The sequence below is a fragment of the Pagrus pagrus genome (genome assembly GCF_965226575.1).
Source record: "Pagrus pagrus genome assembly, chromosome: 11".
In the NCBI taxonomy this organism is placed as follows: domain Eukaryota; kingdom Metazoa; phylum Chordata; class Actinopteri; order Spariformes; family Sparidae; genus Pagrus; species Pagrus pagrus.
In genome coordinates this window covers 27,329,582-27,353,139 of record NC_140195.1, presented here as the reverse complement: position 1 = coordinate 27,353,139, position 23,558 = coordinate 27,329,582, and the positions used below count along the sequence as shown (strand labels likewise).

The 23,558-nt window shown below is 39.7% G+C and overlaps 2 protein-coding genes across 3 annotated transcripts in view; one reads left to right on the top strand and one right to left on the bottom strand.

The window, feature by feature from the left end:
* Nucleotides 1-999: 999 nt before the first annotated feature.
* On the bottom strand, nucleotides 1,000-13,231 carry LOC311265102 (mitogen-activated protein kinase 12). Its single transcript, XM_084366437.1, has 12 exons — nucleotides 13,035-13,231; nucleotides 11,078-11,207; nucleotides 9,336-9,394; nucleotides 9,003-9,114; nucleotides 7,028-7,057; nucleotides 5,662-5,709; nucleotides 5,022-5,136; nucleotides 4,826-4,897; nucleotides 3,567-3,646; nucleotides 3,348-3,426; nucleotides 2,086-2,259; nucleotides 1,000-1,939 (listed from the first exon to the last, which is right to left on the bottom strand). The coding sequence occupies exons 1-12, from the start codon at nucleotides 13,166-13,168 to the stop codon at nucleotides 1,878-1,880; spliced, it is 1,095 nt and encodes a 364-aa protein (XP_084222563.1). The 5' UTR covers nucleotides 13,169-13,231; the 3' UTR covers nucleotides 1,000-1,877.
* A 4,026-nt stretch (nucleotides 13,232-17,257) lies between these two features.
* Nucleotides 17,258-23,558, top strand: part of plxnb1a (plexin b1a) — a 71,131-nt gene continuing 64,830 nt past the window's right edge. For both annotated transcript variants that reach the window (XM_084367675.1, XM_084367673.1), the window contains exon 1: nucleotides 17,258-17,555. The gene's annotated coding sequence lies outside the window, so the exon portion shown is untranslated. The remainder of the gene's footprint in view (nucleotides 17,556-23,558) is intronic.

The window sequence follows — 23,558 nt, the reverse complement described above, 5'->3', positions numbered from 1 at the left end:
GAAACTAAAAACTGCATCACCATGCTTGGTTTTGATCCTGGGCACGTATTGAGATCATTAAGTACTTTATAGGTCAGTAATAAGATTTACAATCTATCCTCTGACACACATGAAGCCACTGCAGTGTGGTGTGATGTGATCCACCCTCTTAGTGTTAGCGAGGAACCCGGCAGCAGCATTCTGGACAAGCTGCAGCTGTCTGATGGATTTTTTTTACTTAGACCTGTGAACACACCATTACAGTAGTCAAGTAGTATGACTGTCCCAGAGTTTGTGGCATTGCAACTAATGGTTGAGACATTTTGAGCACAAAGCACAAATTTCAACCTCATGGTGGCGCTAGAGTCAGAGTCAAAAGGATCCATCCACTCCCCACCATGGATGTCTATACAGCATTTTATGTCAATACAACCAAATGCATTGCCATCCGCAGAGCTAATGTAGATAAAAACATGTAGCTATCTGCAGGAAATGAACAGTGAGTTTGACAGAAATAATGAACTAGTGAACTGGAGATAAGTTGTTCATTCTGGTATGTGAGACCTGTATGTGGAGCACAGTCACCACCAAGAGGAATCCCTCCGTCGGTGCAAACTTAGCTTAAAAGCCACCAACAAGATATACAGTATATTCAGTATATTCTCAAAAATGCCACACTGCTTTGCTACATTTTGTAACAATTAACATCGGGTTAATTTCTAATTAACTCTCATTATCATGTCTATCTTCATTTTGCCATTGTTTACAATACATACAGCCCATAACACACCACTTTCTCTACCGAGGACACGTCAACCAGCTCCTTCCTCCTCAGATAATGTTTGTTATGAGGTGATGCTGCCCTCTAGCGATCACTGATTCTATAACACTGTGTGCTTGTTTGATATTACTAGTATCCATCTGACACTATTCAATTATTCTCGTCTTTCCAACATTATTCATAAACAACATGCTCCTTTTTTTTTTTTTTTAACAAAGTTTTATTTGAAAACAGTTGAGTGAGTTCCAACAGTACAAATGAAGATCAATTATTCCCACATCTTTCCAGATGAGCCTGTAAAAGAAATTGCACTGCATACCCTTTACTGATCGTGGATATGCTACACACAATCATACAAGATGAGACATACAATAACTCTCATATAAGACACAATGTAACTAAGGCAGGGTTATATTTCTACTATGTACTTATATTTCCTGTACAGGTACAGTTTTTCATGATTTCCCAACAAATATTTTTACACATTTTTTCCCCAATCTACTGTGCAGTAGTCAATAAAGTAAATATTTTATAGAATTGAATCCTGACTTGGAGGAATACGTTTTGGGAAATAAACTCAGGGTCCACGACCTCCATCACTGGATGGATCGATCATCTTTTATTTCACAGTAAGAAGCAGAATAAAATGTTAGCCGTTTAGGTTTCTACAAACCAAGGATATCTTCAAAATTGTGCATGCCACATGTACCGTCTTGACATTTGTACAATACGTGTCATATCACGTTCACATGACATGTACATGAGGGTTAGGGAGATGGTGAAGCTGGTGCTTGCATGACAGCAGGGTGAGAATGCTGCTAAGCCAGTGACCGCTGTTCAAGACTGTGTTTCAAAATGTATAAGCTTGAAAACATTTTTTTTGACGAGACGTTGGACATTTTTTCCGTCATCTTAGAATCTCTCTTCTCTGTTCAGCTGCCCGTTAGTGAAATGCATTTCAACTGCTAAAACATCAGATGCACCAAAAAAAAAAAACATTCAAGATATCTTTATGCATTTTATGTTTGTTACTCTGAGCTTCACAGTGTTGTTGACCTTTGCAGTATGTGTGTGGACTAGAACCAAACACTGGGAGGCACCAGCTCATCACAGCCTCCTACATGGCCGTCTTACTGGGGTTGTCAGGGTCGAAGGTCATGATCTCCATGTGGATAAGGCCTGGTAGGATTATAAAGGGAAAGCAAGTTTGAAGCTTTCAGACAGTATGGCACAGACTCAGTCCTGACATTTGATCTATTCTCAGTCAGGGTTTAAAACCTCACAGTAACGGTCACCTCCAGCCTCTTCTGCTCAGCCATACTTACTCTTCCACTCCCCAACGGCGAGTTCCAGGCTCTCGAACGAGTCGTCGTAAGGATCAGAGTCCGGCTCGCACTCTGGGTCAGAATATTCAGCCAGGAACGGGTGTGACAGCCCCTGCTTAGCTGTCAGCCTGGTCTCTGGGTCCAGCAGTAACATCCCGTCCAGTATGTCCACAGCTGGAGGAATCAACACAAAACACTGTTCACCTTGATTTTACATGTTAGGAATAAAAATATATCAATCAAATCAATCTCCTAACTGGCTCTTATAGAGTGATCAACAACTGCTTCAGCTCTGAATCTTGTTTCCGCTGGAGACAACATATGATGAGATAAAGACGGCGTCATCTCAGTGGCACGCTCGCATGAAGGTTATTTGCATGATGCAACCTACATTAAAGGATAAGTTCACCCATAACTTGACACTCTTTATCAAGCCAAAATCTTCACTGTAGCTGCTAAGCTAAAAGCATTAGCATATCCCCCATCTGAAGAGGGGTACATGTTAACACTTCCTGAGACTTGGGTTACACGGGACAGACAGGTTTTGTTTCTTTGTTTTGTTTTTTTTTTGTTTTAAAATACATTTTAAAACAAGTCCCATCTACTTCTGAGTGCTGCAACTCTGTTTTGCCATGAAGCTCCAGAAATGTTTTTTTGGACGATGAAACTTTACCTGACTTTCCATCGACATGGGCCTGAGTAGATAATGACTAGATAATGATAATGAATTTTCACTGGGTGAACTGTTCCTTTAAATATCCTCAGCTTTCAGCAAACTTGGCGAAGAAGAGGTGGCTCCTGTCTGTAACCAGAACATGATGGGTGCAGACTATCAGTCTGTTATTGGCTATAATCAAACGGTCCACAGGATGCTGACAGTCTGTGGGATTATACACTGAGCAGAGCGAGTTCTTTTTCTACTTTTAGTTCAATCGCTTTTTTAAACTTTCACTGGTACTTGGCCATTAAACTGAGGTTTCAGACTTTCTGATACCACAACATGGAGTTCAATCTCTACACTCACTGAGGTTCCAAGCATCATTAAATCTATTTGTTATCAGATTTATAGCAGTGAAAATGATTAATTGGATACAGCTATCATGTATGAGGGGGCATGATGGTTGACCTTGGTTGAGAAATTGTTGCAAACACAGAGATTAGCCAGACAGAGACGAGTTGAAATCAAAAGATATTGTTATGCACTTGAATGAAATGTGTAATGACTGGGTGTGAAGTAAACAAGTAGAGGCAGTTCAGCGCACCGCTATCTTCCATGGATGAAAACACTTCCCTGAAGTTTTTCTTCTTCTGTGGAGGGAGACCTTGCACATATGACTGCGCCTGGAAAACAGTTCCAAAGAACATGTTGCAAGGATATATGGAAATGCACACTGTATTTATGAGTTGGCTTAAATGTCAGATATGGATGCTGCAAAGTGCTGTTGTTGGCAGGAATAATAAGGGACGGAGACAAAACGTACGTCTTTACTCTGCATCCTCTGAACCAGGGAGGAGTCTGGTGTTCCTGTCAGACGAAGGATCTTCTTCAGCTGATCAATACCTGAACAGGCTGGTTAAGGAAGTCTCATATAGCACAGCATACACAAGCAGCATTCCAATAAAATGTCTAGTTAAAGGAGCACTCTGGAGATTTAATACTGCACTTCCACAAAATAGGTGGATGTGCAGGAGACAAAAGAATCTTGTGTATCTTGATTTTCACTCCCTCTGTATGGGGGTCAGAGTAGAATGGTTCAGAAACACTGGATCCTACATTCCACATGCTGTAATGCAACATCAGTTTGTTTCCTGGGAAATGGCCATGTCTCTTAAAGGATAAGTTCACCCAAAAACTAAAATCAGTCATTATCTACACAACCCCATGCTGATGGAAAGTCGGATGAAGCTTTGTAGTCCACAAAACATTTCTGGAGCTTCAGAGCGAAACAGCATCATCCTGAACAACTAGAGCAGATGGGGGGAAAAAAGGAGAAGAACAAGCTACATCTTAGTTCAAGTCTCTGGAATCCCCAAGATCCCAAATTGATTTGAAAAGATGTTATTCCATCCCCTCGACGCTCGGCCAAGCTCATGTATCTACTTCAAACAGGGTGTGTGCTAACGCGTTTAGCTTGGTAGCTAACATAAAGATTAAAACGGGGTGTAAATATTGTCTTTTGGCTCTCAGGGCTTCCAGAGACTTTGATAATGCCAAATGAGCTGTATGGTACTGTTTCATTTTACATTTTAAAGCAAGTCCCCATCTGCTTCAGTTAATTTAGAAGAAAAGCTGCAACCCTGTTTTGCTGTGAAGTTCCAGCAATGTTTCTTCGTGGCCTAAACTTCACCAGATTTTTCTGTGCATGGTGGTGGGTTGGTCACGACTGAGTTTTCATTTTTGGGTGAACTTTTTTTCATCTTTTAAACTTCACACAGGCAGTTTGTAATGACGTTGAGCCTGAGCTGAGATACCGCTGATGATAAAACCAGTAATATACTCAGATCAAAAAAAAAAAACCTCTCTCAAGAGCCACAGAAGATATTTGACATCTGTGTTCACAATCAGAGTAGCAGGCTACTAATTATGATGGGTAAAATCAGTGGAGTACTCCTTTAAACCTTACAATGCTGCACCAACATGTCCTATATTTTAAACATGAAACATGCCTGGCACAGTATGAGCTTCTGGCTACTGTGATTGAGCATACACAGTTTTTATTACAGCACAGTGTGAGGATACTGTCATGTCCTGGGAAAAGCACACTGCCAGTAATCATCTCAGCCAGGATACAGGCAGCCGACCAGACATCCACTGTGAGCCGGGAGGAGAATTTTAATAATGAAAATGTAATACTTTGTCATAATACTGCAATATTCTGTTGTATTTATAACAAACTGGAAAAGACCTTTTGTATTAAAGAAGGTAATATTGTTACCTGTCTGACTGTAGTGCATCCAGTTGAATATGACCTCTGGTGCTCTGTACCAGCGCGTCACAACATAACCGGTCATTTCGCTCTCCGTCTGTCTTGCCAAGCCAAAATCCAGGATCTAAGACAGTCACAGTTAAGTTCACCACTCAGAACCTGAAGCGGCCCATTTTGGCCTGAATACATTTTTCAACTTTTGTTGCATTTCCTGTATTTCAGTTCACTCAGTTCAGGGTTGGCGAGTTATTCTAGGAGCATTTTTGTTAACATGCCGACAGCAATCAACAAATAAAATGCTCTGAGATAAAGAAAGAAAAAGAATCCAGCGCCTGTCGCTGTTGCGGGCCTCTCACAAGCCCATCCAGTCAACTGGGACTGAATGAAATGAGCTTGTTGAACATTGTGAACTGGCCGTTTATATGTCTCCCATCTCAGGCAACTGAGAGCTACGGGGCGGTCTGTAGTCAGGAGGTGTGGAGAGGGGCCTGAAGGGAGGGGGTGGGATTTTTTTATTGGATACTAGTTTCTACAATCTAACCAACCCCAGCTTTACATGTCTAACAAGTCAAATGTAAATTAATAAACTTTTCATATTTCAAGCTGAAACTAATCATCAACCTGACCTGAGTCTTTTTTGAAAACGTACCTTTAATTCACAGTTCTCATTCACAGCGAGGTTACCAGGCTTCAGATCCTGAAATAAAAAACAATCACATGAGGTGTCTTGATGGCACAAAGCCTGTCATGATGAGATTAATACACTGAAGCAATAGTTAAACATTTTGTGACGTACGATCGTTTGCTTTCTTGCAGGAAGTTACATAAAAAAAATGGATCTCACTCTCATGTCTGCAAACTAAATATGAAGCTACAGTCAGCAGCTGGTTAGCTTAGCATAAAAAGTGAAAATAAGAGGAAACAGCTAGCTTAGCTCTGTCCGAAGGTAACAAAATCAACATACATTTGACAGTGCTGGGCAAGTTAATAGAAAAATATGATATAATAATCAATGTACTCAATAGCAAAAGTAATCAGTTACATTATTCATTATTTTACTTAATATAATGTTATGTTATGTAATGTAATGTTACTTTAGTCACCTACAGGGATATTAAATGTAAATATCTATATATATATATATCGAGGGTCGAAGGACAGAGGGTGTCGTCTCTGTACAGATTGTAAAGCCCTCTGAGGCAAACTGTGATTTGTGAATTTGGGCTATACAAATAAAATTTGATTTGATTTGATTTGATATATCTTCTACACCATGAGTTTATAATAAAATAATTACTGCTACTAGCAACTATGAAGGGAAAGTTATAGTGTAGATAAGATTTTTATTAGCTAGGCTTAAGCATGTGGTTGTTAGCTTAGTCGCCATAAAAAAAAAAAAGGATTAAAAAAAACCTGTTGGGGATGCTTGTCACATTCTCTCCTGGGTTGTTTGTCACCTACAGTATGACAATATGTGTCACAGATGGTGAGCAGTTGATGTCAGGATGAGTTGAGTATTCTTTGTTTTGTTCTAAATATTTTTTTTTAAGGCTAAATCACTGCAGCTGCACTTATGGACATGTTTCTATATGATCTGATGATGCAAGAGATACGTTTTTTAAATTCATTTTTAAGATTGCTGTGATCTTTTTAGTCCATATCTCCTGACCAGAATAAGCCTAATGAGAGTAAGGTCACTCCATTCCTACCTGACACTGTAGACTTCCATTACACGTTGAAAAGTAATCTATTAAGGACACAGTTTTGAGGGATTCAGATGAATGTCAAAAGTGTGACCATGAGCCCTGCTCTCCTCTAACTGTGATACAGTTACATAAATTCACAGTGTGATCCTTTTACACTCATTACTGACAGAGTTGAGTGGTTGATTCTGTCGGGACGTCACTCTTGAAAGAAAGCAAATAAGCATATTTCCTGAAACCATTCCTTCAAGTGTACAACTCCAGTAAACACACATTGATAAGGAGTGAGACACAATGGCTACAAATACCAACCCGATGAATGATCCCTGCAGAATGAATATACTGTAAAGAAGGAGAACACAGATTTAAGCACACAGTATAAAACAGCACACATAGACATACTGCGCATATACAAAGTTTGGCAGAGTACACAGACCCACATGCTTTGCTTTGTTCTCTTAAAGGCGTGGTGTGGACACCCACAGCCCTCTGTGAGAGCTATGTTTCTGTGTATTTTCCATCCTTCAGACACTCTCAGCACACAAGAGTGCTTAATGGACACATATGTCAACAGACAGGAAGGGGAAACATCTCGAGACCAAAAGATTCAAAGACAAAAGGCCAATTTCGAGAAGTCTATTTTCCGTGTTAAACGTGCTTCCTCTTTTGTTTCCATTGAACACTCTTGGTTACACATTGACTAGCACTGAGTGCAAAGGCATAAATAAGGGTAGAGCAGTCATCGGCCACAGTGCACAATCTGTCTGGGAATGGCATTTATAGTTCCTAAAGTGAGAGCATTATCACATCAGACCTTGTGTACTTAATGAGATAGCAGACTGTGATAAAAGATGTCAGGTCACCACAGCTCTGCCAGGCCGCCTCCTTGTGTTTCCTTTGATAATAAATTAATATAATTCAAATGATGCTTCTGCTGTGTGTCACCAGAATAACTACAGACTTCCTTCTGTGTTTAAAACTAACTAATTAGTATTAATACAATTGTAATGCAAATCACTTAAATACAGAGCAGTTCATTTAAAGGGGCAATATGTAAGAGTTTTAGTTGAAAATGAACAGAAAACAGAAAACACTGCTCTTGAAACGCTTCGCCAGTAGTGTCACCCCTAATTCTGTGACTTTGTGACATCACACTAAAGCCTGTAAACCTATTCTAGTAGTAACCCAAAATAAAATGACGAACCTGTAAATGAACAATTACATGCTGCTGATACATGAGCTGATAGCTAGCTAGTTATAAATTCAGAGGAACTTTGACATGACACTTGTTATTTATCCCGAGGGGATACGAGTTACCACCATTACCACCCACCTGCTGCTTATAAACACACACGAGCTGTTGCGTTTGTGCAAATCTTTTCACTGTAACAGAAGCCTCTGTGTGACCAGCATTACAACATAATAACTTTTGGCTCCAATCTGCATCCCAGCGCACTGTGAACACTTGGATTCTTCTTATTATATTATTGTGTCATATTGAACTACTGTGATGCTCGTCTGTTGGCTGCACCGCTGCTCATTTGTCTTTCAGAGCACGGTGCTACTGTTGACAAGCATGGAGACTCAGCCGGTAGGACACCTTTGGCCACTGGGAGGGGTTATTGCACCAGCTTGAGGCTGGGAGACTGAATGGGAATGATTGAAGATTGATCAAATTCATCTTTTTGATATATCTAGCATGTTCCATAGCGGGCAGAGTGGACATATATGAACTTGACACTGTCATTGGATGATTTATAAACTGATTTATCTCTGATGGTTTTCTGTTTGTTTCAGTTTGTACTGCTACTTTACATTTAAGTCAGTGGTGGGTGGGTGTGGTTGGCTTTCCTGTAAAAGTGGGCGGGAACGTGTTGAAAGCTGAAGTTGTGCCAGACTGATGTATACAGAGCAACACTAGGTTCATTTAAAGATATTTCTGTGCCTACCCATAAATAGTCCAATAAAAGTCCAGTAACTGCTCTTCATTTAACACCACCAACTCCTGATGACTCCTGTCTGTCTCTTTAGCTGCTACATGCTCCACCATGTTCACCAGCTAGCCTGCTGGGTGGATAGTGTACAGTGGGATTATCAGAGCTTTTAGCTGAAAACAGCTGTAGAACTGCAGACTCAGTCCATTTTAAAATGAAACTTCAAATTGAACCATTTTGGAAAGGTTTGGGATAATTTCAGTACACAACTCAACAAAATATGTAGAGTTTTTAGACATTTTATTGCAGAAATGTCACAGATTATATGTTTAAGAAGCAAAAAATAAACCTACCTGGAGTCCTCGTAGAAGCTGGTAGAACAGGTACGTGATGATGCGATCAGTTAACCTCCGCTTCTTCATAATGTGACCCAGATCCTGGGCTACAAATGGCATGACCATATAACTGGAGAGAGAATCAACAAACAGGTAAGGGACGAAAAGTGTGCCTAGACAGTTAGATGACAGCAGCTCATCGCTATGGAAAAGAAATACAAGTGCACAAACCGACCATAACAAGCCTGCTCTCACACATCCCTGCTTAAACATTTCATACATGCACACACATGCACACAGGGTCTCGACAAGCTGTGACAACTAGCAGAAGAATGTGGTTCCTGAACTCACAAGGTTTGGAATTTCTCCAGTGTGGAGTCAGGTGTGAAGACGTCAAGGAGGCAGATCACCTTCAGGGAAAAGACACAGCGGAGACATTAGCATCCAGTATGTCCAATGTGTTCAAACACAAACCACTGACGAGTCAATAGGTCAGTGCCTCCCTTCCAGTTAGTTTGAACTGAAGAAGCCTGTTGGATGAGAGGTGAAACGTCTTCAACAAACTGAAACACGTCCAGTTGTCTACGATTCAGCACCTAGAGTTACCACTACCTGGATGACTGAGGACCTTCATCAACATCAGTGCAGAGTTAATAACACTGCACAGCCCTGGACAAGATGTTATGTTTCTAGATGTAGAAGTGTCTATAGCTGCTGGAACTCTGGTTCAGGTATCACAGTCTTGATATTTAAAGGGACAGTCCACCCAAAAAAATGTGTCGTTAGTCTACAAAACACTTCTGGAGCTTATAAGGTGCAGTGGATGGGGTACCATACAGCTTGTCCTAAGTCTCCAGAAGCCCAAATGCTAAGTTAAGCTAAGCCAACAGCCTTAGCACGGATGATCTCGACTGTGGGTGAAGGATGAAAATAACATCTTTTTCAGATCAAATTGGGATCTCAGCTTAAATTACACCAGACAAGCTGCATGGAGACATTTTATGGTTTGTTTGGTTTTTTTTGTTGTTGAAGTGAATGCTGGCTGACTTTCCATCAGTTTTCGGGTGAGTAGATGAAGTCTGAAATTTCCTTTTTGGTTGAACTTGTCCTTTAAGCCACACTGTCATTGCTATGACGTTCCTGTACTGCATTTTCCAGATTGATTCTGAAGCATTAGTGCATCCAGGACTGTCGTCATTACCCTTACATTTTCTGTTTAACAAGTTTGAGCTCATAATAATAAAAAATAAAAAAAAGAAGCTGACAACACAGGATACAAAATGGATGTCAAGTTTTTTGTTGACATGTCCCCAAGTGATAGAAGAACCACCATATTAATTAAGTTAGAACTCAGTAATTAGAAGTATTAGTAGACTAAAACTTGACACAGTGATATGTATAGGGCAGTTAGAAAAATGTGGTTCAAGGACTGTTTAACATCACATGGTTGTATTTTTATTCTTGCCAAGGATATCTTAGAATACATCTATGTCTTTATACTGTAACGTCAGACTATTTAAAAAAAAAAAAAAAAAAACCCCAACACATTTCCACATATTTTTACAGATCATGTTTGTATTTTATTCCATATTTTACCTGAAACAAGGAAATTTCAGAATGCATTTTGTCATGCTGTCATACATGAATGTGAATTTAAATTGTTTCCTATTTTATTATTTTATTTCTATGTCATTACCAAGATCAGTTTTAATTTATTCAAATTGATTTTTTATTGTGTACTCAGGTCTCATTTGTAAATACGATCTCTGTCTCAGCTTGACTTCCTGATTAAAGTATATATTGAAGCTAAGTCAAAGGCAGTTCCTCATGCAAAAATACTGAACCATGAGGGTTTCAACAACACACAACACTCCCAGCAGTGATGAGATTATCAGTTTTTGTTGAATGGTCAACAAAGTTTGCTTTACCTCAAAATCACCTGATCTGAATGGATTGACTGTAAACACAACTTACTGTGTAACAGCGAGTCTGAACAAACATCAACAAGTTTTTCATGTTAGCGTCCAGCCTCTTGCTAAAAACAAACCACTCACTCTCCAAGCCCTTTCTTTTTTCTCTCCCCATGTTCTTACATTTTCGTGCTGTATGTGGCGGAGCAGCCGGAGCTCCCTGTAGGCCCGTTTGGTGTGGATGAGTGACTGGAAAGGACGATACAGCTTCTTGATGGCCACCTTCTCTTTGGTATTCTGGTCAATGGCAGAACTGAGTGCAAGGGAATAAAATACAGTCAGAGGTGGAGCTGGACCGATACTGGAATTTTAGGGCCAATGCTGAAACTGATGTTAAAGAGTAAAAATATTCTGATTCAATAAATCGGTGGATTTTCCTATGAACACAGAATATAAATGTATATATATATATATATATATATATATATATATATATATATATATATATATACATATATACACACATGTTTTTCATGTATGCATCAACTCACATATGAAATGACACATATGCTTACTGTACTGTACTGTATTTTTAGATAGATTAACTGCGATGAACTGATACATACTTTAATGTGTAAAATATTGGGGAGATGATGCAAAATGTCCAACACAATTTTCCAGACAGATTTTTCAGATTTTTTCGTCTGACCACCAGCAAATTACATTAAAGACAAATCTTTTATCAAAATTATCTGATCAGTGAATTGATTAATCATTTCAGCTCTACTGTAATTGTTAATAAATGAGTGTCCTTTCTGTTGGCTTCCCACCAAGACTCTTTAGCATACTCACAGTAATTACCTCCAACAAGGAGGTTATGTTTTCAATCATGTTTGTTGGTTTGTCAACAAGATTACAATAAACTATTGAACAGATTTCCATGAAACTTGGATGGAGGATGGATCGCAGCCCAGAATAGACCCCGTTAACTTTTGGTATGGATCCGGTTAAAAGGACGAATCCAGGAATTTTTTTAAGGTGTATTCAGATGCCTGGTATCTAAGACTGAGTACAATTTGATGCTCATCCTAATAAAAATCCAGATCTAGATGACTGAAATATGTTTTCAAAGATGGTAGTCTTTTACACCGTAACAACCAAGGATATAAACCTGCAACTACCACCAATGTGCACCTCAGATAACGGGGACTCAGGAGAGTATCAAGGGTTATAAGGCTTGATTGAATTAAAGGGGACAGTTGGGCCTTGGCAGAGGTATGCACTCTACTGAGCGCCATTGTTGTATAGTTCTCATAGACAAAAAGAAAACAAGCTTGCAAGAAACCAGTTTATTATCAAAACATTAGTCAACTATTCAGGACTGAGGTCCCCTCTGTCAAACACTGACCAGATGTGATAACATCAGCACTGGGATCTTGTCTCTCAGCGGCTTATCATTAGAAAGAAGTGAGTCTGAGATATCTTGGATTCCTGTGTTCCTCCCTGTTGGTGGAGGAGATTCTTGTCTATCGGAGGAGACCTGCATTGACTTGCTGACTCGCCTCAGGCGGGACAATAATGCTTCTGTTAGCAGATGTCACAGTAATCTAGGCCTCTTGGACTGGATGCAGCACAGTCTGGGAGTGGAATGCAGACTTGAGGCCTACATAAATGTAGACAGCCTGTAGAAAATCATTTGTGACGCCGGGCATTCATATTGATAGTAGATAACAGAGGCGAGCAGCTTTTACCATTTACAAAACAGCATCCCTGTCCTTCATTATCACATGTTTTATCACGTTTAAGAGTGCTTGCTATAAAACAAATCATTCTGTGTATGTTAGAGGCTGAATGTTTTTCTCAATGTGCTCCATTATGTAAAAGAAATACTTTAATTGTCCTATAAATCACAGTTTCACCCTAGATTGGTATTAACTGTCAGTACAAAAACAGCCTTTATGTCCAGTATTGTATAACAGTTCCTAATAAGAGAATTCATGGCGGGATTATAATGTATTATAGGATTATTAGGCTAAAAGGTCTAAATACCTTTGCTGAACAAACTGACTGACACAAACTCTGCGGCTCTTTCCTCGTCAGTTTACCTGCAGCCGTGCGCCCCCTCCCCGGGTACACTCACCACACTGTCCCGTAAGCTCCGGAGCCGACCGCCCGCAGCGCCGTGTACCTCTCCGGGACGTCCCACGTCGTTTTCTGGACCTCCAGTCTGTGGTAACCCGCTCTGACGGGGGAATCCTTCCCTGGAGCCTCCATGGCGCGCTGCTGTTTTAGCTTCCAGTCGGACAGTTAGTCATAAAACGCTTTTACGGTCCTGCAGATTCAACCTGGCAGGTGAGCTGTGGCAGGCGGCGGAGGTGAGAGCAGCGGGAGGGAACGCCCCCGTGCGTCCTCAGCCTGCCCCCCCGCCCCCGCCCCCGCCACATGCTGAGCTGTCAGAAACAACATGCACCAGTGTGTGTGGATGACATGTTACCAGTCTAAAACGAGCTGTGATGGAATGTAACTAAGTACATTTACTCAAGTACTGTACTAAAGTACAATTTTGAGGTACTTGTACTTTACTTGAGTATCAGCTACTTTGTATTTCCACTCCACAGCAATCCAGAGACAGATATTTTAACTCACTATGTTCATTTGATATCTTTAGTTACTAGTTAACCAGATCACATGAAAGGATTTATTTATCAGCAATCACATTTAAATTCTGATCATTAGAAAAATGCTGAATATTAGATTCGATAATAATAATTGGTCGACCCATAGTATACAGTATGTAAAAATATATGTATTACTTGTACTTTTGATACTTAGGTACATTTATTATCAGATACTTTAAGACTTTTAATCGAGCATTATTAGGGTGGTTGACTTTCACTTTTAATAAAGTCATATTTTAACACGATATCTTTTGCTCCAGTGTGACGTTTGGGTACAATATGGATACATGACATTTGTTGGAGTCGTTGACAGACAGAGAAATGTACAGCATGTTATCCTACAGAGGCGCTACTTATATACATGGTCAGCTACACCTCAGAGACTTTGTATTCTCTGTTTGACATGAGCAAACTGTAAAAGGAATCTGATGATCCAAAAAGACTTCATTGGGAGTTTGGAGGAGAACTGCTGCATAATAAGTACTGTCAACACCAATCACAGATACAGAGCATGTGTAAACCTAGTGTTTCTAACCATGTGTTCCAGCTCAGGTGTCTGAGACAGAGGTAATGTGTTGTTTTTTTGTACAGAGGACTTGTAAAACTTGTAATCACTTCAGAATCTCATTCATAAGCAATTCTCACCAAACTAGGATAAGTTATGTAGAATCAAGGTGAACAAACAAAGTTATGCTGAGCTGTCAGAGAGGGCCTGAGGTCTCAAGGAACCCAAACACAATATCAGGGTTATGCAGTCATGCTCGTAGCTGTCACAGTCAAACAACAACAACAATGATGACAATAATAAACGTAATAATTAAAATAATCCTCATCATCATCATCATCATCATCATAATCATAATTCGACTTTAAGCATTTTAATGACATGTAAATTGTCCATTACAATTTATTACATAAGTTCAATGTAAAGCGCCACATTTAATGCAAAGTTGTTCAATAATGTTGAGTCAGTGTGAATAAATCAAATCGTAAATGAATGCAGCCTTATACATAAATCTTATGTTTTAATTCAGCTATTATGTGTAAAGTAAAGGGGAGCTTCTACGTGAGTGTAATTGTTTTTATTATATAAAAATGTAAAAATAAAAAAAAATTCAATAGACACATTTACTGTGAGTAAACTAAAGGGTCTTGGTGGGAAGCCAATAGAAAGGACACTGACTTTTGTAGAGCTGAAATGATTAATCAATTAATTGACCAGTTAATTTTGATAATTGATTAGTCTTTTCTAATTTTCTAATTGATTAGAAAAAAATTAAACATTTTTGCTATTTCTCCTGTTTTATGGATTCTAGATAGTGGTCAGACGAAAAATCTGAAATGAAAAATGAAAATGAAAAATCTGTCTTGGACATTTTTTTTTATACTGTCTCTTGTAGACACATGGACACTCAGCTGAAATATAAACACAACACCTTTGTTTTTGCGCCCGTGTTTCACAAGTTGAAGTAAAAGACTTTTTTATGCACACAAAAGAGTTTCTCTCAGATTTCAAGCACAAAGTTGTTAAATCTGTATTAATGAGCACTTGAGCACTGAAGTCAATGATATGTCAGTTGTTACTGGGTTCGTAGTTAGTGGTGTAGTACTTCACTGCCATATTGAAAGGCATTTCAGATTTGTTGTCCTCTCTATGTAAACCATTAGGGAGGAAAACTATAACAAAAACCCCCTGAACATAATGCAGTCACAACAACAACAAAACTAAAATGTATAATTCTGTTAACACCTCTATAGCAGTGTGATCAGAAAGAATCATAAAGTAAACTTCAAGGCCTAGTAGTATTGGACTACTTGGTGCAGGTGTAACTAATAAAGTAGCCACCGGGTGTTTAATAAAAACAGTTTTAATAGTGAATACCAGCGACTTCTCTCTTGTTTTTTGTAAATCTAACGAGCTGCATGTCAGCACATCCTGGACTAAACAGGATGCATCCACAACTCTGAACCTGACATTTGGGAGACAAATGGACCAGTGACCAGCAGAGGGCAGTCACACGTCATTCACGTAGGCGCACAGAGGAGGAGGAGAGTCCCAGTTCTTTAAGTCATTGTTCATGTTCATCTTCAGTGATCTCAAAGCGTCAGAGTCAGACATTCAAATAAAATGCTTTCAACCAAATGACTAAATGAATAGTAGTTCAGCTGTTAGACCATACAATGTGCTGTATAATGAAATGGACAAAAAACAAAATGATCATCAAAATTTGAACTAACTGACCAAGACTTTTATGCTCAAATATAACAGTAGTGTTACATACTGACTGACTGGAATCCTATAGATCTGTCAGCACATTCAAATTTGTTTCACCATGTGTTGGATGTTTTCAGATGTTGCCTGATTTAGGTACACTGTGAACAGGATCATCACAGAATCAAGTTTTTTTTTTTCATTCATATATTTTCAGTGGTTTTAATGTATAACGGATCCAGGGTGCCAGTGTCTAACAGGAGCTGACTGTCTGAACCGGTCACACTGTCTGCACAGACAGAGCCACAGCTCAGTGTTACTGGTGTTAAGCCAGCAGAGGCAGGGCAGCATGTCTGAGCAGGATTTTCAAAATAAAACCCTCATGTTCGAGCTCGTTATGAGTTATAATGGCACAGGAACGGGGAAATGCTTTAAAGCCGAAATATAACCCTATTTTAAACTTACTTGACATTGGGGGAAAAAAACAACTTTTATTTTGATAATCAGTGAAAAAACATTTCTGGATAAAGAATAAACTAAGACAGACTTTTGATAAACTTTTTGTTGTGCTATTACTATTATTATTGTTACCAATAGTGATAGTCTACCAGTACTGAATAATAATCAGAATAATATAGACCTACATTATATAATTGGATGACAATTATTGATATGTCAATATATTGTACTTATCACTTTAAAGGATAAGCATTCTGCTCAATGACTTAAGTAGATGGGGACTTTTTAAAGTTTTAAAATATTAAAAACAACTGAAAAACAAAACCAAAAAGAAACATAAAATGGCTCTGTACAGCTCATCCGGTGTAATCGAAGCCTCTGGAAGCCCCGAGATCCCAAATGGATTAGAAAAGTAGATAAGTAAACACTTGACACCTGGTTGAGCTTGTGCTTCAGAGGATGTGTGTGCTAAGCAGCCACAGGGATGATTTCAATTTTCAAAAGGGTGTAAATAACATCTTCTCAAATCCATTTGGGATTTTGGGGCTTCAGCAGACTTGGATTACACCATGAGTTGTATGGAGCCATTTTAGATTGTTTTTTTTTTCTATTGTTGCTTTGTTTTGTTTGTTTTTGTATGTGCTTTGTAATCCAAGTTTTGGTAAACGTATTCTTTAATGCTGCAGCTGGTTATGGTCGGGCTAATGTTTTTAGTTTATTATTATACAGTACATCACACACATAATTCATTAAGCTATATCAGGAACTGGAAATTAGTAGCATACTGAAACAGAAGAATGAAGTAGCACAACACGCCAAGAAATTGTAGCATACATAAGATTTATTAGCTATCTGTTCAACTACCACAAAATTAGCATTTATACCTTTTCAGGTGCGACAGGTTTTGAGCTTTTATTTTGAAGGCGACCCCTTGCCGTTTCCTGTCCCACCCTGTCTGACTCCGTGTCTCTTGTCTCAGCTGCCTGCTGCTCTGTTGTTGAAGCCCATCAGAAGTGCAGACCAGCCTGTCTGTCCGGAGCCCTCCACCGAACCAAACCACAGAGACAGACTGCCTCAGGTTCTGACGGGGACACTCACACACACACTCTAACACACACTTTCTGGACTCGGACTTTCTTCTACTTTTAGTCCCGTTACTTTCCTAAAAGTGCGCCGGTTTTTGAGGGGAACTCACAGTGAGCTGAAGTGGAGCTGCACCTCATCACATACTCTCAGCTCGTTGGCGTGGATGTGAGGCTGTGTTTCACTCAGGCAGCATGGACGGCTGATTCACACACCACTGACCAGACAGGTGAGTTCAAGGCCGGCGTTCATTAAAACGGAACAAAAAAAAATTGTGGTTCACGTTAGAAAAACAAACTTTCCTCACGAGCATCACTTTTGTTTGTCAATGAAAAAAACAAACAACCCCTCTTATTGTTCAGGTGGACTCGACACATGCTACTGTGAGTCATGTTAAATTCATAGGTAGCATTTCAGTTCATGAACTTCATCCTGCTTTGAGGTGTGTGTAGACGATCTTTGATGTTTAGAAATGCTTTGTTTTAACGTCCAAACAGTTAAAGGGGCGGTATGTAGTTTTAGAGAAGGAATTCAAATTCAGAATTTAAATATTTACAATATTAATAAGGTAATAATACAAACTCAGGAATATATTTCTTTTTCCAAAAGTGAATAAACAAGCTGTTCTAAGAGGACAATACGGTCCCACAAGACTGTTTTAAGGAAAGGTGGCAGGGTCTGCCACATATAAACAAAGTAAAACAGCATAAATTGTGTTGTCGTTTAAGCTCAGTTTGTGTATTCAGTTTATTCAGTCATGAAAACAAAGAGAGTTTGTTTATTTAGTTTGTTTAGGCAGAAAAAAAAAAATCAGTTAATGAAGATCTTTGTCTTCTGATTAAAACAATTCTTCCCCCAAACTGCATAGTGCTCCTTTAAACCTCGAAGTTACCACCATCTTTTTTTTGAAAGTATGATACATGATATCCAACACACTCAGACAAGACTGCTCACTACAATATAGAAGCTGTGGGCTGTGGTGAGCTCTGGGGTTTTGTCAGCTGATGTAGGAATGTGTGTGAGCCAAATGTCAAATGCCTTGTTCACCTGCTAGCATTCTGCAGGACATACACAGCTGCCAATTTACTGCCCAAGTTACAAAAACTGTGATGATCTGCTTTGGCAATGTTTGTTGAACTTGAGGAGAGCTCATTGACTTTAAAATGTGTCATTATTTCCTGGAATCTGTGTGATCAGTGGCTGCTGATGATGAACAGTGTTTATTTATGTTGCTCTTGTTGAAACACGCTTTATCACCCTTATTGAAAATGATGATGTTGGCCTTCGTCACAGTCAGTTTAGCCTCTGGACTAAACAGAGAACGGTTGAAATTCTTGGGTTATAGAGGGAGTGTGTGATCAGAACCAGTCATGCGCTGTGATTTCTGCTATTCCGCGACTAGGTGAGGCTTGGCTCTCAGAGGATCCCCCTCTCAGTCTGTGTGTTGCACATGATGAGCCTGCTGGATCTGAAGACAGAGAGCTCTTCAGCGCTGGGTGTGTTCATGATCTCGTTGAAATGGCTAAAAAAGGAAGATGGAGTTAGGTTGGGCAGCTGGTTCCCCTCTTCTGTAACAGCTGTTGGATTTTATCTGGTAAAACGAGAAACGGCTAAATCAAAGCCTCTCCTTATATCATTCTCATTCCAAACATTCAAGCGCACATTTCCTATGCAACCTTTGTTAAGATTCTCGTGGTCTCGTCTTTTCTCTGGTTTTTACTTGGGGTCCCAGCATCCAGACATTTTTGAATAGCTGGCCATCTGCTTGCTAAGGGTCTGTTCCAGAAGCACAATATCACATTACCCACACTTGACTGTGGGGGATGAATGAAAGTGTGCATGGTTATGGCATTATCACAGACTGTAGTGTGTAGAAAAGTTCTGTTGTTCACTGACTCAAGTCCAATTTGTCACTTTTTCCAAGTGAACCAAGATCACTGTGTGGAGCCCCAAAATGAGCATTAAAAGGTCAAACATACAACTGAGTACATCAATAAGTAATTCTGTTAGTTTACTTATTTAAATGAAACGTAAAATGAAATATAAAACTTTGTACTTTGTTTCCTTATCAGTTGATCAAATGCACCTCAAGGAATATATATGTAATTTGCTTAACGCACCAGGCTGTTGTAGGTGTAGTAATATTTCCCCTTGGTCATTATGTTACTGATGATTATTTATCAAGATCGTATTGTGTTAATATTTTTTGAAAGCACCAGTTACTCCATAAAACCACATCAGCCACATAATGTTAATCATCCATGCTGACTGCTGGAGCATCACTTGTGTAACGGGTGCTAGCGCATTTCAGCTGACAGGTCAGGTCAACAAAGTTAGCTTGCTAATGCTACTCGGAAGCTCACGGACACATCTTCCGTCTTCACAACGTTATATAGCGTCACCTCCAAGATTTTTGACTTTATCAAGGACCACAATGGAAATTAGTCTTAGACTTAATTGTGTTATCGCTGACATTTTGTAGGTGTGTGTCTGTGTTTGTCTCCTGCCTTTACTAACACATGTTAGCTAACTTTGTTAGCATTAACTCGCCAGCTTGATTACTTTTACTCCTGATACAAGAGTTTACAGTGTTTCTACAGCAGTATGCATGACAGTATATGACATTACATTAAACACACATCCTGGTCCTAGGGCTGGGCAATATGATATATATCGATATCATGATATGAGACTATATATTGTTTAGATCTTTGATATCATGATAAAGCATAAGTGTTGTCTTGTCCTGGTTTTAAAGGCTTCATTACAGTACAGTGAAGTCGTTTTCTGAACTTACCGGACTGTTCTACTTGTTCTAATACTTGCCCTTACTCATTTTGTCTTAAAATCCACATTACTGATGATTACTAATCAGAAATCTCATTGTGTTAATATTTTGTGAAAGTACCACTAGTCATCTCTACAATATTGTTGCAATATTGATATGAAAGTCGGGCCTATTTGATCAAAAATATTGTGATGTTTGATTCTGTCGCCCAGTCCTAGCATTTATGAAGTGCTTTTGAGGTGATTTCAAAATATTGAGGTATATATTGTGTATCACTATATGGCCAGAAAATATTGTGATATTATTTTTATCGCCCAGCCCTACCCGGACAGCAGTAGTTTCTGCCTTGATGTAACTCCAGTTCTGTATAAATATATGTGCGTAACCACAGTTATAAGATATATGAATATGTTTGTTATTTTATATCTGTGTGAACAGAACAATGCCTTTTCATGGTCATCTACTCTGCAGATGTCTGTAATCAGAGTCGAGCTCTAACGAGGTTGGCATGGAAAAAACAGAGTGCCTGTCTGATTTGGGTCGGGCTCAGTTGCCACTCTCTTGGACTTGGTCAGGTTCGGACATGCCAATTACAACCTAAGGAAATAAAAAGCTAATAAAAGATAACTAGAAGACTTAAAATGCTATTTTAATTTATTTTAATTAAATTGGATTACAGTTTAAGGGACAGTGTAAAGTTTATATTTCTTCATACAATCCATTGTATTCATATAACTGTTATTTATTGATGTGTTCAGTCAAATATTTGTCTTGTCTGATAACCTTTCCAACATTTTGTCAGCTCCTGGCCTCAATATTACCAGAAATATTCTGCCTCAAAATCCAAAACAACATCGCTGGCTGTTGCCATTTCTGCCCGCAGAGCTTTTGAAATCAAACTATGGGATGATTATTCTCATTAGGTTGCATACAGGAAGTGGTTAGGTTACCATCCGGACCTCAAACCTCTCAGACACGCACGGAGGAACGGGTCGAAGGCCACTTCAGCTGCAGCTGGTCATTGAAAAGCGATGCTCCGCAGCTGAAACAACCATTTTCCAGCCCGTTCAATGGATCGTAAAAGTAAGACTGCTGGGCATGTATGCCGCATGGATGGGGTGTTATGATTTATAGCTGTCAAGTGTCGGGCACAGTGTAGGTTAAGTAGTTTGCTCTTCAACAGCGTGAGAACTGGAAATGAGTGGGAGCGTTAAAGGGAGAGGAGTGTTAATGCTTTTGAAATCAGACGCCAAGTGTGCCCTGCTCAGCGTGCTTTCTCATTTGTTCATCTCAGGTGTCACATACTGTAGTAGGATGTTGGTTATATTTTTAGCACCTTTGTCCAACAAGCCTTTAGTCAGCTGGGAGGCATCTGAAGAAATGACTGGATATGATGACCTGCTGAGTTTATGATAAGCTCTTGTCCTGTTAATGAATGGCTTTGTTGGATGAGTCTGGGACGATTTCACAGTAATTATTAGCTTAACTCCTTTAACAGGCAGGAAAGCATCTCAGAAGAAGTCACAGAGTGTAAAAGAACCTGATCGTGTTGATCTTACAGTAGGTGTGTAAGTGCATGAGAGAGAATGTGCATGCCAGATTTTGATGATAGAAGTATTTTGGGCGTTCCCCATATCGGTCACTGCAACAGCTGGTGGTCCCTCATGGTACATTCTTCTCCGTGTGTGGGAGAGTGTGTGTGCGTGTGTGTGTGTGTGAGGGGGGCTCTGTTTGTGCTGTAACTGGCTCTGGGAGTGGAGATTCTGCAGAGAACACTTGCTGGGGCACCACGGTGGCCACAGGCATCCCTGAGAAGATAAGGAAAATGAACGGCTTTGTGAGAAGCCTGAACCCACATGCTCCTCTCTTCTGTGCACCACAGTGTAACCTCAAGTCACTCTTTAATTGTTTTTACATGCGTAGTGGAAGGGCTTTACAAATGGTTGACCCCGGTTCAGAAATGCTCGCTATCTGCCGGGTACGAGCCCTCGAGGGAGTTTGGCTGACGGGCGGATTGGCAGTCTAATAAATACTTCTTTTCATTAGCAGCGAGCTTCTGTCCATCGTACATAAATGGAATTCCCCTCCATCCTCTCGTCCTGTTCACCACACACAGTCTAAAACAGAGGTACAGGCTGAGGAGACTTTTGTCATGAGAAGTACATGCACAGATGGACCATGACACATAATGGGCCCTCATGAGACCAGATGCGTATCTTTGAGGCTAGTGAGGGATCGTTGAGTGACTCGTAATGATTGGTCCGTCTTTCTTTGTCTACATCCTCCTCACACCAAAAGTGGGAGTTAACATTCCAGTGTAGGGAAGTATGTTTTCTTAGTATATCTTGATGTGGTAAACGTACACTTGGGTCACTTGGGGTATGCAGTTGTACTGAAATAATACAGAAAAAGATCTCAAACGATGTAACCGTAACTGCGCACGTATTTCTTTTTCGTTGGCATGGATGATAAGCAATAAATCCAGTAGAGGGCAGCTCAGAGTCGAGAGTTTCTAACAACAATAAACATGGTGGTGTTGGTTACCAATGAGATTATCAGGTTCCAGTACTTTCGGATGTCCGCCGTTGTTCAAACTTTTCTGTCGTGTATATGGTCATTTGGTGAACTGTAGGCTGCACTGCCCCCCCACGATTTACGATGGTACTACTCCGTTTCGTCAGCATCGGTAAGTTTTCAGAAAACATGCATGCGCAATGAACGCTGACGGTTCCACAGAGAACAACAGCACTATGCTGTCTAAGACAGGTTTCCCCATGTTTAGAAAGACTTGAGTAAGTATTGTAGGCTACATACACAAGAAACATGATGGACTGTTCCAGGTAAGAGGACATCGCTCACCCACACGTTCACGGCCTTGAACATCATTTCATTCTGTTACTCTCACGGCGAGAGAAGAATGTCTCAGGGTCAAGAGTAGGTACATAAATGAAAGAGGTGTTCGCCTCATCATGGGCACAATTGTTCAAAGCCGTCTAACCTGAGCTGGCTGTGGTGTTTGGCTGCTATTTGCAGGCAGAAAATCTCTGTTGTCTTGTTGCTGTCCTCCTCCGTTCTTTCTCGTCCCGCCCATGTGCACATAAAGCTGTAATGATATGCTGTGGTCTCTGTTCTGTGAGCCGTCTGACAGCTTTGTTGTCTTTGATGTTTTGGGGTGAGGAAGAGCTGCAAAGATTAGTCAATTAATCGATTGATTTAATTGATAAATCAGCTATTTTGGTGATGGATTAATAGTTTCAGTCATTTTTCAAGCAAAAATGTCAGACTTTTCCAATTTCCAGCGTCTTAAATATAAAGACTTGCTGCTTTTCTTTGTCATGTATGACATTAAATGAATAATCTATGGGTTTTAGACTGTTGGTTGGGCAAAATAAGCAATTTGAAAATGTCACTTTGTGAAAAATGTGAGAGCAAACGGCAGATTAA

Excerpts from the sequence above, each read along its gene's own strand:
- LOC311265102 (XM_084366437.1), bottom strand. The coding sequence starts at position 13,168 with ATGGAGGCTCCAGGGAAGGATTCCCCCGTCAGAGCGGGTTACCACAGA. Across the intron at positions 5,137-5,661 it reads ATGAGAACTGTGAATTAAAG|ATCCTGGATTTTGGCTTGGC; the intron begins GTACGTTTTCAA and ends TGACTGTCTTAG. Across the intron at positions 3,647-4,825 it reads GCTTTTCCCAGGACATGACA|GTATTGATCAGCTGAAGAAG; the intron begins GTATCCTCACAC and ends CAGCCTGTTCAG.